The sequence below is a fragment of the Anomaloglossus baeobatrachus genome, chromosome 8 (genome assembly GCF_048569485.1).
Source record: "Anomaloglossus baeobatrachus isolate aAnoBae1 chromosome 8, aAnoBae1.hap1, whole genome shotgun sequence".
Lineage (NCBI taxonomy): Eukaryota > Metazoa > Chordata > Amphibia > Anura > Aromobatidae > Anomaloglossus > Anomaloglossus baeobatrachus.
Genome location: NC_134360.1, coordinates 37322501 through 37342071, shown reverse-complemented (window position 1 = coordinate 37342071; position 19571 = coordinate 37322501). Strand labels below are relative to the sequence as shown.

Genomic DNA, 19571 nt, shown 5'->3' with positions numbered 1-19571 from the left:
GGTTGACCTAACCGCTTCTTTGGAAAGGCCATGAGATCATGGGGGGGCTAAACTGTCTGGTTGACCTAACAGATTCTTTGGAAAGGCCATGAGATTGTGGGGGCCAAACTATCTGGCTACCTAACTGCTTCTTAGGAAAGGCCATGGGATCGTGGGGGGCGGCAAACTATCTGGTTGACCTAACCGCTTCTTCGGAAAGGCCATGAGATCGTAGGGGGCCAAACTATCTGGTTGACCTAACCACTTCTTCGGAAAGGCCATGAGATCGTAGGGGGGCCAAACTATCTGGTTGACCTAACCATTTCTTAGCAAAGCCCATGAGATCGTAGGGGGGCCAAACTATCTGGCTGACGTAACAACTTCTAAGGAAAGGCCATGAGATTGTGGGGGCCAAACTATCTGGCTAACCTAACCGCTTCTTAGGAAAGGCCATGGGATCATGGGGGGAGGGGCAAATTATCTGGTTGACCTAACCGCTTCTTCGGAAAGCCCATGAGATCGTGGGAGGCCAAACTATCTGGTTGACCTAACCGCTTCCTCGGAAAGGCCATGAGATCGTGGAGGGACAAACTATCTGGTTGACCTAACTGCTTCTTAGCAAAGCCCATGAGATCATGGGGGGGCGAAACTGTCTGGTTGACCTAACCGCTTCTTCGGTAAGGCTATGAGATCGTGGGGGGCCAAACTATCTGGCTGACCTAACTGCTTCTAAGGAAAGGCCATGAGATTGTGGGGGCCAAACTATCTGGCTGACCTAACTGCTTCTTCAGAAAGGCCATGAGATCGTGGGGGGCCAAACTATCTGGTTGACCTAACAGCTTCTTTGGAAAGGCCATGAGATTGTGGGGGCTAAACTATCTGGCTACCTAACCGCTTCTTAGGAAAGGCAATGGGATTGTGGGGGGCGGCAAACTATCTGGTTGACCTAACCGCTTCTTCAGAAAGGCCATAAGATCGTATGGGGCCAAACTATATGGTTGACCTAACTGATTCTTAGGAAAGGCCATGAGATCGTGGGGGGCCAAACTGTCTGGTTGACATAACTGCTTCTTAGCAAAGCCCATGAGATCGTAGAGGGACCAGACTATCTGGTTGACTTAACCGCTTCTTTGGAAAGGCCATGAGATTGTGGGGGCCAAACTATCTGTTACGGTTTCTGTGGCACTGGAGACTATGTTCGGATTTCTTGCTACTGCACATGTGCGAGCACTGGAGACTATGTTCGGATTTCTTGCTACTGCACATGTGCAAGCACTGGAGACTAAGTCCTATCTTGGAGCCATTGCACATGTGCGGGTGACATCATCGCTGACACAAGGTCACATGTCTCTGACACCTTCTAAGCTGATTGGCCGCTGGTCATGTGCTTGTGACACGTGGTCACATGTCTCTGACACCTTCTATGCCGATTGGTCGCTGGTCATGTGCTTGTGACGCTTTGCTCGGTGATAGGCCAGCGTGACGTCATTGCTGTCATTCTGGCAGTGGATTGGCTCTGGTGTCCTCCATCTTGGATGAGGCACAGAGTCTATATAAGACCCTGACGCATGCCGCCCAGCGCTCAGTCCTCTTGGTTCATGCATGAGAGTAGATGCTCTCTGCACGTCCCTCTAGGCATCTCTCTGTCTATGTTAGGTGAGCGCTACTGGCAGGGTAGCGTTCTTATACCTTACAGCTTCGGCTGCGGTCCGTATCCTTACATCTTAGTGGAGCGGACATAGGCAGGTGCCTGATGCACATGGTCCGGCTGGGCCTTGTGATTCTACTCGTAGGTGGACGTTGCCGCTAGGGTAACGTTCCTTATACTGCGTCTGGCAGTTGTTCGTATCCTCGCACACTAGGGGAGCGAACATAGGTAGGAGCTTTGTGCGGCTTATGCTGCTGTCCGTCTCTTTTGCACCACTAGTGGAGCGGACCTAGGCAGGTGCCATATCTAGTGGTTCGTGTCCTCACACACTAGTGGAGCGAACGCAGGTAGGAGATTTGTGCGGCTTACGCTGTTGTCCGTCTCCTGGCACCGCTAGAGGAACGGACCTAGGTAGGTGCCATTTCACACTCACTGCTTTTGTCTCTGTGACCATTAACAGAGACCATACCACACACCCTCCAAGTAAGGGAGGAATTACTTTATTTCCTAATTATATTCCTCTGTTAGTTTAACAGAGGTATTGCACTCTGCACTTGTGCTATTACTATTTACAGTGGCACACTTATATACCCCTTATCCTCTGCCATAGTCTGCAGCAGAGTCTTTTCACGGTGGACCCTGACTGTCTGATATTCCTTTGGGTTTTATTATCAGACAGCCCCCCGTAACACTATCTGGCTACCTAACCGCTTCTTAGGAAAGGCCATGGGATCGTGGGGGGCGGCAAACTATCTGGTTGACCTAACCGCTTCTTAGGAAAGGCCATGGGATCGTGGGGGGCGGCAAACTATCTGGTTGACCTAACCGCTTCTTCGGAAAGGCCATGAGATCGTAGGGGGCCAAACTATCTGGTTGACCTAACCACTTCTTCGGAAAGGCCATGAGATCGTAGGGGGGCCAAACTATCTGGTTGACCTAACCATTTCTTAGCAAAGCCCATGAGATCGTAGGGGGGCCAAACTATCTGGCTGACCTAACAGCTTCTAAGGAAAGGCCATGAGATTGTGGGGGCCAAACTATCTGGCTAACCTAACCGCTTCTTAGGAAAGGCCATGGGATCGTGGGGGGAGGGGCAAATTATCTGGTTGACCTAACCGCTTCTTCGGAAAGGCCATGAGATCGTGGGGGTCCAAACTATCTGGTTGACCTAACCGCTTCTTCGGAAAGGCCATGAGATGGTGGGGGGACAAACTATCTGGTTGACCTAACTGCTTCTTAGCAAAGCCCATGAGATCATGGGGGGGCGAAACTGTCTGGTTGACCTAACCACTTCTTCGGTAAGGCCATGAGATCGTGGGGGGCCAAACTATCTGGCTGACCTAACCGCTTCTAAGGAAAGGCCATGAGATTGTGGGGGCCAAACTATCTGGCTAACCTAACCGCTTCTTAGGAAAGGCCATGGAATCGTGGGGGGGCAAACTATCTGGTTGACCTAACTGCTTCTTCAGAAAGGCCATGAGATTGTAGGGGGCCAAACTATCAGGTTGACCTAACTGCTTCTTCGGAAAGGCCATGAGATCGTGGGGGGCCAAACTATCTGGTTGACCTAACTGCTTCTTAGCAAAGCCCATGAGATCGTAGGAGGGCCAAACTATCTGGTTGACTTAACCATTTTAAGGGGATCCCTGCAGATATAACCGTCGCACTTATTACCCATAAGATCACATGACTAGGGGTATATACTGTCTATTTTGCCGCATTATTGCTGACGGTCGTCAGATGCCGAGCATTCACCAGGCTGCTCCTTGCATCCGCTCCGAGACGGCAGCTGCATGTACAGTAGAGGCGTACAGGACCGCTAATGTGCTGGCAGTGGATCATGGGTAGGAATGTCCCGTTATCTTCCACCTGTTCCCCCCACACTTGTAATAACAAGAATTTCTCTGCCTGAACTTTCTACTTGATAAAAAGCCAAATGCAAGTGTTATATCCATCCAGAAACAGACTGGGGTACAAGTGAAAAAATGGGGTCAATGGAGGACTCATACTGTGTAAAGGGTCCGAGTTGGAGTCATGGAAAGTGGCCGGGGTCAATGAAGGATTCATACCATGTAAAGGGCCCGTGTTGGAGTCATAGAAAGTGGATGGGGTCAATGGAGGATTCATACTGTGTAAGGGGCCCGTGCTGGAGTCATAGAAAATGTCTGGGTTCAATGGAGGATTCATACTGTGTAAGGGGTCCGTGTTGGAGTCATAGAAAGTGTCCGGGGTCAATAGAGGATTGATACCATGTAAGGGGCCCGTGTTGGAGTCATAGAAAAAGTGGCCGGGGTCAATGGAGGATTCATACCGTGTAAGGGGCCCATGTTGGAGTCATAGAAAGTGGCCGGGGTCAATGGAGGATTCATACTGTGTAAGGGGCCCGTGTTGGAGTCATAGAAAGTGGCCGGGGTCAATGGAGGATTCATGCCGTGTAAGGGGTCCATGTTGGAGTCATAGAAAGTGGCCGGGGTCAATGGAGGATTCATACTGTGTAAGGGGCCTGTGTTGGAGTCATAGAAAGTGGCCGGGGGTCAATAGAGGATTCATACCGTGTAAGGGGTCCGTGTTGGAGTCATAGAAAGTGTCCGGGGTCAATGGAGGATTCATACTGTCTAAGGGGCCCGTGTTGGAGTCAATCTGCCACTTTCTTTTTTGCTCTGTCTAGAGGCCCACTGACACTGTTCCTAGGTCTCGGGGTACTTTGGCACTGATAAAGGGCGAGTGTCACGTCTTCTTTTCGGGTTACTGCTTGTATTGTTCATAGGGGTAGTGTTTAGGTGCATAAGGTGCCGAGAATGATACCATTTAAGAGACATTTTAGGGTGGCTCTCTGACGTCTGTCCGTGAGTGCAGGCACAAGGCGACTGTCACGGACAGACTAGAGGCTAGCCACCCACTCAGCAGGACCCCGAGAACCCCGAAACCCTTTAACCCTTGTACAGGGATCTGGAATTACTACAAGGTCCAGGGGGTCGCTGCCTGTGGATGGCTGCAATCCAGAGAATGGCCTTCAGACAGGGTCTAAACCAGGAGGTACAAAAGGAGCAAAATCAGCGGGTAAAGATGACAGCGAGGTATAAAAACAGCAGGCAGGTGAATAGTCAGGGATCAGGCAGGGGTCAAAACACAGGGAAGGTGAACCAGAGACGCAGTAGTAAGTATACCAAAGCTATATCTGGCAGTGACCAGCAGACTGGAGGAGGAATAAGAAGGGTGTGGTGCCTTCTCATTGGCCGTGGCTGAAAGGGGGTAACCTCAGCTGTAACGTACACACCGCTACAGTCAGTCAGTGGTACTGCAGGTCCCAGTCAAACCCAGCTTAGTGAATGGACGTAGCCTGTGCCCACCAGAGCCACTGGTACTGACTCCTCCCCTATGACCAGCACCACCCACGGCGGGAATACGGCAGCGCGTGGTGATCAAAGCGGGAGCTCTGATGGAGACGTGACCGGCTGTTTGCTCTGTTTAGGAATCTCTTTTGCATTACTCAGAGGGCGCCTGACACTGGTTTTGGGGTCACACTCTTCCTAGTTCTTACGGCATCACTGTTCTTTTAAGGTACTTTAATGCCATTTAGGGGGCTTTTTCCTTTTTATGCATTTTTTGGATTCTTTAGAGGATACTTTATCAATGTTTAAGAGAGACCATGGTGCTGGGTGCAGACTCTTCCGGGGGTTCTGTTTATGAGTGTAGATTGGGGTGAGATATGTATAGGGACTGTGCAGGGGGCAGTTTTAGAGACTCACTCTGGCACTGATGATAAGATACTCTTGTCCGGTTTAGGGTTTTTATTTGCCGTGTAGCCATCCCTTTTGCCTATGTGGACACAGAGATTTTTTGCTGAGTTTTTGGAGCAGAAACTTCCAGGTTTTTGAGAAGTTTTGAGATTTGGAAAGTTTTCATTCAGTTTCCACTTCGAAAACGCCTCGTAAAACTCTGTGTGCACATAGCTTTAGAGGCTGCTCTGTCCTTGATTAGGAGGAACTCTGGTAATCGTGCAGACTCTTCCTGTGGCTCTGCTTGCGCATCACTGTTATGGCAGCACTATTGTGTCAGAATTGTTGTGATGCCACTGTTGTGGCGGCACTGTTGTGGCAGCACTGTTGTGGCAGCACTGGTTGTGGCGGCACAGTTATGATGGCACTGTTGTGGCAGCACTGTTGTGGCGGTACTGTGGTGCGGGAATTTTATGGCGGGGCACTGTTATGACAGCTCTGTTGTGACAGCACTGTTAGGACAGCACTGTTATGGCGGCACTGTTGTGGCGGGCAATGTTGTGGCGGCACTGTTGTGGCGGCACTGTTGTGGCAGCACTGTTGTGACAGCACTGTTGTGACAGCACTGTTAGGTCGGCACTATTGTGCACTGTTAGGGCGGCACTGTTGTGGCAGCACTGTTGTGGCGGCACTGTTATGACAGCACTGTTGTGGCACTGTTGTGGTGGCACTGTTGTGGCAGCACTGTTATGGTCGCACTGTTGTGGCAGCACTGTTGTGGCAGCACTGCTGTGGCTGCACTGTTGTGGCGGCACTGTTGTGGCTGCACTGTTCTGGCGGCACTGTTGTGGCTGCACTGTTCTGGCGGCACTGTTGTGGCAGCACTGTTGTGACAGCACTGTTGTGGCACTGTTGTGGTGGCACTGTTGTGGCAGCACGGTTCTGGCGGCACTGTTGTGGCAGCACTGTTGTGACAGCACTGTTGTGGCACTGTTGTGGTGGCACTGTTGTGGCGGCACTGTTGTGGCGGCACTGTTCTGGCGGCACTGTTGTGGCTGCACTGTTCTGGCGGCACTGTTTTTTGCACATTGTGGTGGGATGGGCTATAGGCTCTGTTTAGGGACACTTTTTAGAGACTTACCCTGGCATTGTGTAGGGGGGTATTTTCATACGATTTATTGAGATATCTTGTTTAGGTATAGCACGACCTGGCACTGATAATGGGTACAGTCTCTCCCAGGGGCTTCACTGTTGATGAGTATTCATGGTGGTGTGACTGGCATTGTTTAGGGGGCACATTTTAGACTCACTCTGGACCTGTTTAGGGGGCACCTTTTAGACTCATTCTGGACCTGTTTAGGGGGCACTTTTTGGGACTCACTCTGGGCCTGTTTGGGGGGCACTTTTTGGGGATCACTCTGGACCTGCTTAGGGGGCACTTTTTGGGACTCACTCTGGGCCTGTTTGGGGGGCACTTTTTGGGGATCACTCTGGACCTGCTTAGGGGGCACTTTTTGGGACTCACTCTGGGCCTGTTTGGGGGGCACTTTTTGGGGATCACTCTGGACCTGCTTAGGGGGCACTTTTGGGACTCACTCTGGACCTGTTTAGGGGGCACTTTTTGGGGATCACTCTGGACCTGTTTAGGGGGCACTTTTTGGGGATCACTCTGGACCTGCTTAGGGGGTATTGTTGGGCAGTCATCCTGGCACTGGAAATGGAGCCAGTTAGTCTGTAGTGGGGTACTCTTTTACCTAAGAAATGTTAGTTTTTTAGTAATGTTGCTCCAAACAGTAGTCCTATGACAAAGCATAGGATGGGAGGGGTGAACAAGGGCCTGGCCTTCTTGCCCCATAATTTGGTAGAATGAATCCGCATCAGAATTTTTGGGGGCCCTTTGTCTTCTATCTGTGGCCCCGGAATAAGACCATCCACCGCTCAGTTATTTGCAGATCAGCCACTCAGGATTCTAGGAAAGCTGGGTGGCAGTTCTCATGGTGGTTGTGACATCGGCCATAGTCACCCAGCTTTCCCAGAATCAAATATAACTATAGAAACAGGATTTTAAAGAACTTAAATAGAAATGAGCCGTGCAGGTCCAATACCATTTTGGAAGTGAAAAACGGAGATATGAGTCAGGGTTTCCTGTGGAAAGACTGTTATATTCTTCCAAAATCCTTATTGTGACCCCTCCCAGGAGCTCTGGGGGGGATGGAAACGGTTCGGAATAAAATAGAGGAATTTTAACAGGGCGGCAGATAAAAAGCTGTTGGGATTAGCTGGTGAAATCCTCAAAGCCTTCACCTCCTTTCTTTTTTTCTTCTTCTCTTTTACCACTTTAATCCCGGAGAAGAATATATGTAATTAAATTAAACGACTTTAATGAGGAAGAGGAAGGAAAGAAGCAGAGGACGGGAGCTTAGCGGGGCTGTTGGGTGGCCAATTTACAGAGCGTCTGGAGGAAAGCATGGCGGGTAACGTCCGCAGCAGTGACCACACACAGGATTCGGGTTTTGTCTAGAGGTTTACATGAGGCTCCTGTAAAAGGGGGGAAACTCCTGGACTCCCAAATCACAAACGTTACAAACAATAAAGCTTTTGTCACAATCCCTCTGTGCAGAGCATCTCTCACACATGATACTCTGCTGCGTCCTCCTAAAGTACAGAGTCGGCAGTGACATGTTTCCTTTGTGCAGAGCATCTTGCATTTGGAGATGCTCTGCTGTGTTTCTTTGAGCACTTGCTGACAGGTTGATTGACAGCACAGGTTTCCATGCCTGTTCTGGGAGGTGCTGATTACTCAGGTGTTCCCCCTCCTTCCTGGTAATTGCTCTGTTTAATTACTGAGCATGCGCTCCCAGAAACTTGCCAGTCGTACTCTCTGGTTCTGCAGTTGTGCGCTTGGCTTGTGGGTTGGGCTTGTGTTCTGATCTACGTTTTCTGACCCCGGACCATTGATTGACTCCTCTCTGCCCGCTCCCTGTTCTTATTGGTTCCTCAAGTCTTCTGACCTCGGACCGTTACCTGACCACGTCTCTGCCTGCTCCATGTTCTTATTGTTACCTCCTGACTTATGACCTCGGACCATTAGCTGACCACGTCTCTGCCCGCTCCATGTTCTTGTTGTTACCTCCTGGCCTCTGACCTCGAACCGTTACCTGACCACGTCTCTGCCCACTCCCTGTTCTTATTATTACCTCCTGGCTTCTGACCTCGTACTATTACCTGATCACGTCTCTACCCGCTACCTGTTCTTGTCGTTACCTCCTGGCTTCTGATCTCGGACCATTACCTAACCACATCTTTGCCCACTCCCTGTTCTTATTGTTACCTCCTGGCTTCTGATCTCGGACCATTACCTGACCATGTCCACGTCTCTGCCTGCTCCCTTTTCTTGTCATGACTATCTGGCTTCTGACCTCGGACCGTTACTTGACCACGTCTCTGCCTGCTCCCTGTTCTTATAAATGCATACAGTTGCACACTGAAAAAGCCAAAAATGTACAAGGGAAAATATGGCACTAACTTAATGCCAGTGGCATTTAAGTTAGGTTCCCGGATTACATAGATATACCTTGCCGTTGGTGTCCGGGCTTATATGCATTGGCCAATACATAAACTAAATAGCTCTCGTTTGCAGTAATGCAGTGCCATATTTTCCCTTGTACATTTTTGGCTTTTTCAGTGTGCAACTGTATGCATTTATAGTTACTATATTTTTTCAGTTAGCACCTGTTCACATTTGTTGGATGTGCGGGTCAGTTTTTTTATATTTCTAGTGCTCCCTGTTCTTGTCATTATCTCCTTGCTTCTGACCCCAGACCATTACCTGACCAAATCTCTGCACGCTCCCTGTTCTTTTTGTTACCACCTGGCTTCTGACCTCGGACCGTTACCTGACCATGTCTCTGTCTGCTCCCTGAATCTAATACATACTCTCCAGGAATTCTGACCCTCGGCCTGTGACTTGACTGTGTTTCTGCTTACTCCCTGTGTCCTGTCGTGTCCTCCAGTTCCCCGACCCCGACCCCGGCTTGTCTGACTACTCTTCCATCTATACTATCCGTAAATAATGACTAGCATCACAGCTTCTTTTGTGTGACTCCAGGATTCTGCATCATCAAACAGAGATCTGATGTCCGCAAACTCCGCATGCACATTCAGGAGTAGCTGCCAAAATCCTAAATTTCCAGGACTGCCCTGATTTTTCGTATAAAATCCTGGTAAATTTGAGGCTTTGCTGAGCAGAAAAGGGGTAGAGTCTATCCAAAAGTGATCAGACCCTCTCCAGATGAGAGCAGTACCGAGCAGATCGGAGGCAGTTTTTGGTGGGAGTAAAATGTCCAAAACTAATGTTGGTGCGTAATATCCAGGGGGCAGGTTTGAGGGCATAAAGGAAGTGTTAAATAGGAGGGGTGTGGTCATAAAAAGGGGGTGTTCAATCACTACAATCCGTGATCTCCCATCCCTGAAAACTGGCAATCATGCTTTCCTTTCCAGTGCCAATTGGATGCCTAAACTGCAATATCCTGCATATGAAGTAAGCAACATAATTAATCAGGAGAACTATACTACATTTCTAATTGGAGGCATTTGCTAATAATATTATAATTACACCTACTACATATTGGGATAGGACATTGTAGATAGGAATACCCCCCTTTAAAGGGAATCTGTCACCAGATTTTTGCCACCTAATCTGAGTGCAGCATAATGTAGGGGCAGAGATCCTGATTCCAGCGATGTGTTCCTTACTGAGATGCTTAGTGTAGTTTAATTAGCAGTTGATTATCATTGCAGGACTACTTGGTGTGCTGTAGGTAGTCCAGCATGGTCATGAGCTCTGTATAACTGCTAGATCTGCAGCAGACAAAACATTGATTTTATCAAAATGACAGCAAACAGCTCAGTAAGTGACATTGCTGGAATCAGGGTCTCTGTCTCTACGTTATGCTGCTCTCAAATGGGGGGCAAAAATCTGGTGACAGATTCCCTTTACGTTCCTGCCAATGCCTTTTTTTCTCCATGGAGTACAGATGATGGCAGTGGTGGGTGAGCACCTGTGTCTCACTAACTTTGGGGAGAAGCTGCTGCTGCAGGAGAATGTTCTAAGAAGCAGAACAATCAGAGGAGACCGGTCCTGGCCCATCACTGCCATCATCTGTACTCCAAATGAGTACATTCTGATATTAGTACAGGTGAAGACAGGGAAATAGATTGGGGAACACCAGGGCTTATAAGTCACTTACATGCAGGTTTTTTTTACAGGAATGAAGACACATCTTGTAAAAAAGAAATTTGCAAAGTTCCAAAACTTTCGATACTGGCCAAAATGATAGAGTTTAGTTAATTTTTAAACAGAAAGAATGACGGTTCATTGGGATTTTAGGGGGCTGTACTAGGCAGCATGGGGGGCAGGATATACATGCCATTGCTGATATACAGTGTATCCACCCATATCCTGTCCACTTCCATTAACTTGAGAACGGCGGCAGCTATAGGCATAGAAGTGGTGTCTAGGTATAGTAAAGTAGCCATGCGCTACACAATGAAACCACCTATAGCGCCACCTGGTGGAAAACAACGGAGTTAGCATTTTTATATTGAAAATGGAACGAGATAAAGAAAAAAAGTGAATTAAAAAGTTGTAGGGCATCATCAATTCAATACGAATCGACACCTTGTATACAGAAATGCTATGATGAAACCCATGACCCCCCCAAAACATTGAATGCTGGTCACGCATATGGCACTCATTTAACTTTGATGCTCAAAGTGGCCCCCGTCAGCTGCAATGCACATCTGGACTCTGCACAGCATACTGTATCTTGCTGCACGTTGTGCAATAAGGTAGGTGACACGTTTGCACAAGCATCTGTGATACGTCGTCATAAATCCTGCAATGTTGGTGGAAGGGTCGCATACACCTGCTGTTTGATGTGACCTCACAGAAAGAAGTCCAATGGGGTCTGGTCAGGTGAGCGTGGAGGCCACTCCATACAGCCACATACCCAATGACTTGTAGGAAGGTCTCTATGAGGTATCGCTTCACGTCCGCAGCCTTGTGAGTTTTACACATTCTAATCATAGCATTTCTGTATGCAAGGTGTCGATTCGTATTGAATTGATGATGCCCTACAACTTTGTAATTCACTTTTTTTCTCTATCTCGTTCCATTTTCGAGATAAAAATGCTAACTCCGTTGTTTTCCACCAGGTGGCGCTATAGGTGGTTTCATTGTGTAGCGCATGGCTACTTTACTATACCTAGACACCACTTCTATGCCCATAGCTGCCGCCGTTCTCAAGTTAATGGTGGTGGACAGGATAGGGGTGGACACACTTTATATGCTTGAGGGAGGAGATAGGAGTGGAAGGGGTTCAATTTCTTTCCATTCTCCTCCCACACCATGCCAGTGCACTCCTCTGCTAAAATACTCTGCTTCGCTGCAGGAGGAGTGGACTGGCATTGTGTGGGAGGAGAATGGACAGAAAATGAATTATCGGTGAGCGGGTCAGGTTACCGTTCTCAGATTGCCACCAGGCCTTCTTCCTGTCTTCGGCAAAGGTGGTAACGACATTTTCGATACGATGACTGATGGGATTGGTGAGTCGGTTGTAAGGTCTCCGCGAGTCACAGACAAAACACTTCTTCTCGTCCTGGGGAAGGCAGTGAAAAGTGACATGTATGATGAACAGATTGTGATCCGAGGACAGCACAGATTATTGAGTTCTATAATAAAAATGTCCTGTCCTCCAGTCACGTCCGTGGGCCCTTGCACACAAGTCCCCTAAAACTTGATGGGGCAGAGCGCTCAGGAAGCGATCTACCCAGTCATCAAAACTGTGCTGATTCTATCAGAGACAAGACACAGGACAAATTGCTTCAACCAAGAAAAATATGAAACCTCCTGGACACCAGGAATCTATTCCTTCACTAGACCACCAGGGAAGCAGATAGAAACTTAATATCTACTACAGGCAACCAGTGAAGAAGATATTAATACATCCACCATTATAGACAGTAAGAAATATTAACTCATCCTCTCTACCTAAAGCCACCAGGGTCAGGATATTAATACATCCACCATTACAGACAGTAAGAAATATTAACTCATCCTCTACCCTAAAGCCAACCAGGTACGTTTATATTATCCATCCACTACCCTAGACGACCAGGGAAGAAGATATTAAAATATTTACTATAATAATAAACCAAAAGAAAAGCTGCATTGACTAGTACTTTACTCTAGACCACCAGGGAACTTGCCTTTAGCACTGTCCACCACCTTCGACTAATCCACCTGTCCACAATCCTAGACATCCATGGAGAAGTTGGCATGAACTCATACACTGCCCTAAACCACCAGAAAAGCTTTTATTAATTCTTCCCCTACTCAGGCCACCAAAGAAGCTGACATGAAACCGTCCACTACACTAGTCCACCAGGGGAAATTAAACAAATAATATCCAGTCCACTTTAGTAGAGATCCAGGAAAGCTGAAATGATTCCATTTACTATCCTATACTACCAGGGAAGGATATATGAACCTGGTCCCTACTGTTGACCACCAGGAAAATTGCCATTAATCTGTCACTACCTTACACTACCAGGAAAGGTGGCAATAATATGTCTACTATTCTTGATGGACAAACCATGTAGGGCTTGTATAAACCACCAGGAAAGCTTTAATGAACCCCTTCCTTTACTCTAGGCCACCAGGGAACATGGCAAGAATCCATTCACCATCCAAAAACCATGAGGGAAGCTTACATAACACCTTCTCTAGACCCCAGGAAAGCTATCAAGACTCCATTCACTACCCAAAACCACCAATGAAGCTTAAATGAGCCCTTTCTTTACTCTAGGCCACCAGGAAGATGGCAAGAATCCATTCACTACCCAAAACTATGAAGGAAGCTTACATACCACCTCCTGTAGACCACCAGGAAAGCTATCAAGAATCCATTCACTACTCTAAACCACCAGGGAAGCTTAAATGAGCCCTTTCTTTACTCTAGACCACCAGGGAACATGCAAGAATCCATTCACTATCCAAAACCATGAGGGAAGCTTACATAGCACCTTATCTAGACCACCAGGAAAGCTATCAAGACTCCATTCACTACCCGAAAACACCAGGGAAGCTTAAATGAATCTGTCCTCCACTCTAGTCCACCAGGGAAGCTCCTCTGGGTCATAAAGTAACATTGAGATGACCCCTCTCTAAACAATAGTAATACCATGACATAGGCGTGTTGCATGGTTTATGCAACAATCAATATTTTTGGTTTTCTTTTATTTTTTTCTAAATGATTCACACATTATGTTTCTCAATCTTTTGGCATCACCCACCTGAAGATGACTCACGATACAATAGGGTTGTGCTCTGTGCCGTCCACAAGTTGACGTGGACATCAGCTTATCCGCCCGGCCAACGAGAAGGTCCCCGGTGGCCGGATAGCAGCTGCCTTGAGAACAGCCATGTGGCTGATCGGGATTCTGAGAAAATGCGCCAACCGCCAGCGCTGCAAGAAAACGCCAACCGTCGTATTAATATGGATGATATCGGTTATACAACAGATCCTGCAATATTACATAATATACATTGTGTTATTATAGAGTTGTCCAGGACTGCAGTATTGATGAGTGCGAAAAAGTAGCAAACCTTCAGCTCTGAGAAGTATCAGGCCTGTAAAGGTTTCACCCCTTTACTCTAAACTAATTTTCTATTTATTGACAACAAAGTGTGATTTTGCAAATGGTACGGAATTTACATTGTGACCTTCATGCTGCTTCTCCTCCCCTTTCACCGCATGCAGCAGAGAAACTGCAGCTGCATCTCCCTCCCTCCCTGATTTCTATTAATGGTTTTATGTAAGAAGGATTTTATAGTGACATAGGTTGTTTCTGAAATGTAGAGAGATCCTATAGGCTACAAAATGAGAATGTCACAGAGTATAAGAGTAAAAACTGCAGCTGCATCTCCCTCTTCTCGATTTCCTATGCAAGAAGGATTTTATAAGGGAACTAGCTGTACTAGCCGGCTTCGCCCGGGTTAATAACTGCTGTTAACAAAATAGAATGTATTAACAAAAATGTATTCTGCACACAAAAACCACAAAACAAATAGATATAAATGTAATTATAATGTCTGTCTCCCCCTCTGTATATATCTCTCTGTCTCTCTTTAAATCTTGTCTGTCTGTCTCTTTCCCTGTCTGTCTATCAATCTCTGTCACTTTCCCTGTCTGTCTCTTTCCCCTGTCTGTCTCTTTCCCTGTCTGTCTCTTTCCCTGTCTGTCTCTTTCCCTGTCTGGTCTCTTTCCCCTGTCTGTATCTTTCCCTCTCTTACCCTGTCTGTATCTTTCCCTCTCTTACTCTGTCTGTCTCTTTCCTGTGTCTGTTTCTTTGTCTGTCTCTTTACCTGTCTTTGTCTGTCTCTTACCCTGTCTGTCTCTTTCCCTTTCTTTCCCTGTCTGTCTGTTTCCCTGTGTCTGTCTCTGTCTCTTTGTGTCTGCCTCTTTCCCTGTCTGTCTCTTTCCCTGGCTGCATTGTGACACGACAACATTCCATATAAGGGCGTGGCTGCGCATTCTTCTGAAGTTCTGGCTGCACTGTGGCTCCCAGCTCCATTCGCTTTAATGGAGGCAGGTTTTTTGGTGAATTTCTGTAAAGCGCGAGGTTAAAATTTTCCCTCAAAATATAGCCTATGACGCTCTCGGGGTCCAGAAGTGTGAGTGTGCAAAATATTGTGGCTGTAGCTGCGACGGTGCAGATGCCAATCCCGGACATACATACATACATTCACACACACATTCATCTTTATATATTAGATAAGTTGGTTTTGAAAATTTTCAGAGATCCTACAGGCTACAAAATGAGAACGTCACAGAGGATAGGAGAGAAACTGCAGCCGCATCTCCCTCCTCCCTGATTTCTATTTATGGTTTTATGCAAGAAGGACTTTTTAGAGACTTAGGATGTTTCTGAAAATGAGGAAAAATTGCAGCTGCATCTCCCTCCTCCTTGATTTCTATGCATGAAGGATTTTCTAAGATATAAGTTGGTTTTGAAAATTTTCAGAGATGCTATAGGCAAGAAAATGAGAACATCACAAATTATAGGAGAGAAACTGCAGCTGCATCTCCCCCCTCCCTCATTTCTAGTTATGATTTTACATTAAAAGTATTTTTTGCAGACTGAGGAGTTTTCTGAAAATTTACAAAGACACTACACATAGGAAAACAAGAGGAGAGAAACTGTAGCTGCATCTCCCCCTCCCTGGTTTCTAGTTATGATTTTACAATATAAGTATTTTTTGGAGACTGAGGAGACTTTTAAAAATTTAAAAAGACATTACAGACAGAAAAATGGGAATATAACAAAAAACATAGGAGAGAAACTGCAGCTACATATCACCCCTCCCTGATTTTTAGTTATGATTTCACAATAAAATGATTTTTTGGAGACTGAAGAGGTTTCTGAAAATTTACAAAAACACTATAGGTGAGAAAATGGGAATATAGAAGAATATAAGCGAGAAACTGCAGCTGCATCTCCTCCTCCCTCATTTCTAGTTATGATTTTACAATATAAGTATTTTTTGGAGACTGAGGAGGTTTCTAAAAATTTACAAAGACACTACAGACAGGAAAATGGGAATATAGAAGAATATAAGCAGGAAACTGCAGCTGCATCTCCCTCCTCCCTCATTCCTAGCTATGATTTTATAATTAATGTAATTTTTTGTAGACTGAGATTTCTGAAAATATACAAAGATGCTACAGACAGAAAAATGTGAAAATAAGAGAAAATTATAGAGAAACTGCAGCTGCATCTCCCTCCTCCCTGATTTCTAGCTATGATTTTACAATGAAAGGATTTTTTGCAGACCCGAGAACCTGAAGCTGCATCTCCCTCCTCCCTGATTTCTACTTATGTTTTTACATTGGAAAGATTTTTTGAGACTGAGAAGATTTCTGAAAATTTACAGTTGGAAATGCGAACGATGCAACATAAAGAAAAGAAACTGCAGCTGCATCTCCCTCCTCCCTGATTTCTATTTATTGTTTTAAACTAGAAGGAATAAATTAGCTGATATATTTCACACAAAGACATGGGGATGACGTGCCGCTGGAAGGTGCGGAGGATCATGTCGCTTCTTATATTTGGGGATTATCATTATCGGAGACATTCCTATGAGGTCCAAGAAAGATCGTGTCTCCTCCACCGCACACCTGCTACGGGCCGTTATAGACTCAGCCATGACGCCTCTTGAAAAATATCTGAATACGTTCTCATAAAAGTAAAAGGGAACCTTGTTCATTCCTGTCTGTCCCAAAATACACCCACAGCGAGACCCAGTGACACCTCGGCAGAACGTGGGTATATTTATCCCCCTCTCCCCGGGCCGGGCCCCTGAATCATCGGCCCCTTATCTCTCCCATGTCGAATTCCTCTGCCACCTCCCCTGCCAGGACAACTTGCTTTTTGCTACAATTCCCATCTAATCATCTCGGAAGAAGAATTTTGATCCTGTCAGTTATTGTACTTTCCAGAGTCATCACTCCCACATTCCAGCTGGAAAATCCCTCTGAGCAGAGATCGGGCCCGGTGCTCCCACGAGTCCCACCATCTGACTCACAGAGGACAGGATTGAGGAAACTGCACTATTACCCTATCTGAAAAGGACATTGGCTGCGGGACAGCTTTATACACCCTGACTGATAACCTGCAGCTGGTACTTGTAGTTTTTCAACCTCTTCTAGGAGTTTGTCACACAGAGTTTTGCTCAAAACTCCCCGAGTGTCATGGTGGCATCAGACACTGTTCACACTACAGATTCTGACACTCCACACTATGGTTTCTCGGCTCGGGCATCAACCAGCTGTGTGCTCATTAATGGTCAGGCTAGCAAGAGTTAACTTCTTCTAACCTGCTGGTTACCTCTGGGATCACATGTTGTCAGAAGCCTATCACATTTACTCCCGCCTTTTTAAGATGGTGGAATCTGTCTTCCCACGCCGACTATAGTTTATTGCTGTGTAGGTCTGTGTGCTGTTGTGTCCCCACTCCTGATGGTGATTACATTGTGTGGTGCTTCCAGTTGTTGTAGAATTCTCTCTCATCCTCTTGTTGTTTCCTCCCTGCTCTTATTTTCCTCCTTACCTTTTATTGTATTATACCTTTGTGTGAGCCTGTTGTGAGAGTTTTGGTTTCCCCTGTTTGTCTATCTCTGTTGTTTTTATCACACTCCTGTCCTGGCCGTCCCCCGAGGTAGGTTAAGATCAGAGCTGGTCAGAAGTGGGGTCAGGTAGGCAGCTCAGACTTCCCCACCTTCAAAGGTAACTGAGATAAGGGATAGCTAGCATCTCCCTAGTTTGAGAGAGGGCTAGTCTAGGAGCCTCTGTCCCCGATCATCATGGGTAGGAAGGGAAGGGGTTATAAGATCAGTGCTGGTCAAGAGTAGGGCTATGAAGGCGGCTCAGACTTCCCCACCTTCAAAGGTAACTGAGATAAGGGATAGCTAGCGTCTCCCTAGTTTGAGGGAGGGCTAGTCTAGGAGCCTCTGTCCCCTATCATCATGAGAGTTCTCCTAAAGAGACCTCGATCATCATTCATCCTGGACCAAAATAAAAGCGGATATCTTGAGCCCATCTATGGAATAGATCATCAATATTAAATCGTTAGAAGTCAGGATTGGAATTCTCAATTGATTGAAGGGGCTTCATTCCATTGTAGGAACCATGACTGGTCCTGCAGTGCAACTTAGTCCCTTAGTCTTAGTTAATGGTATTGAGCTGCATTACCAGGTACAACAACTACAAAACATATGGCGCTGCATCTGATAAACATGGCCAGAGAGCCCCGGACCTCCATTAGTTGAGTGATGGGAGTGCCAGAAATCGGACTAATCTGAGTTTGATGATATGACCTCTTTTAAGAATAGATTATTGAAAAGTCTAAAAAGGACCATACAGCTCTGTGTGGCAAGCCTGGAGGACTCTTCTATTTGTGTCACTAGTGTGTTGCATTCGGCTGTGACCGTTGCAGTATCTTTGATCAAAAGTCCAGGGTGATTTACGGATTGAAGATTCTCTTTAACATAACTTCATTTGGTACTGAAGGGGTTAAGGGTTCCTTGTTTCCTCTGAGAATCCATTTAGCTCCAATCTAAGCAGCTGCAACTTATTGCCACCCCCTTCATTATATAAACTCACTCCTGGTTCTCCTATATGCCAGTGATAGTTCATTCTATGCTGATCTGAGAAGATGATGTCTCTGAAGAAAGCTATGGGTAGCTTTCCAGTGGATGCGGTAGAGATCCTTCTTTGGACTTCTTTTATATCTGTCTCCCCTCCCTTGTGTTGTATTTATGTTCATAGTAAGACTAATCTCTTTGCTTGCCTGCTCACTAGCCAGGGCTAGTCTAGGGTCGGCCAGGGCCTGAGCACATGATCGCGCACGAGGGAAAGGACTCATCTAGGGACATTGTGGAGTTCAGGGAACAAACACAGGTGAGTTAGGTGGTGATCTCTCCACCCTATCGCCAGGGCCTTCCTTTACATGTTCCCTGGTGTACCCCTCCTGTTTTGCTGTACGCCCCATGTTCCTTCACCTCGGTGTGACAATTTTTGATGTCTGAATGGCAAACTCCAATTCTTTTAGTTGTGTAAACCTCTAGATAGAAGGAAAAAAAGTGAGGCACAGATTTCCCTTAAACAGGACTTGTCACCATGTTATAACTGGCCAGATTTTGCTGTTATTTTATTCTAACTGGTCCCGCTAAGCATACCAGAATTTTTTATTTTTCGTTTAATATTTCTTTATTGTTTTCAAGAAAAATTATATAACAAAGCATGAATATAGATAATTTTGTAGTGCCCGGTTTTACAGAATATGGAAAAGTTGCAGTTTGGTCTGGGCATTTAAATCTTATACAGCATATACTATAGTGAACTTTATCGTAGGTCTTACAAGAATTTTTTATTTTTAAATCCGCCATACAGTTCCAGACATATGGGCCTTTTTATTTATTACCAATTTTATGATCTTTGCCAAAGAAGCGTGTCTCACAGGATCCTCCTGGGCGTGTCTCACAGGATCCTCCTGGGCGTGTCTCACAGGATCCTCCTGGGCGTGTCTCACAGGATCCTCTGGGGCGTGTCTCACAGGATCCTCTGGGGCGTGTCTCACAGGATCCTCTGGGGCGTGTCTCACAG

The 19571-nt window shown here is 46.4% G+C and overlaps 1 protein-coding gene across 3 annotated transcripts in view; it reads right to left on the bottom strand.

Annotated features, from left to right (window-relative positions):
* The window catches only part of LAMB2 (laminin subunit beta 2), a 123214-nt gene that overhangs the window by 73005 nt on the left and 30638 nt on the right, over positions 1-19571 (bottom strand). For all 3 annotated transcript variants that reach the window (XM_075321471.1, XM_075321472.1, XM_075321473.1), the window contains exons 3-4: positions 13702-13874; positions 11870-12005 (exon numbers count right to left, since the gene is read on the bottom strand). In XM_075321471.1, the coding sequence (XP_075177586.1) occupies positions 11870-12005; positions 13702-13874 (309 nt within the window). The remainder of the gene's footprint in view (positions 1-11869; positions 12006-13701; positions 13875-19571) is intronic.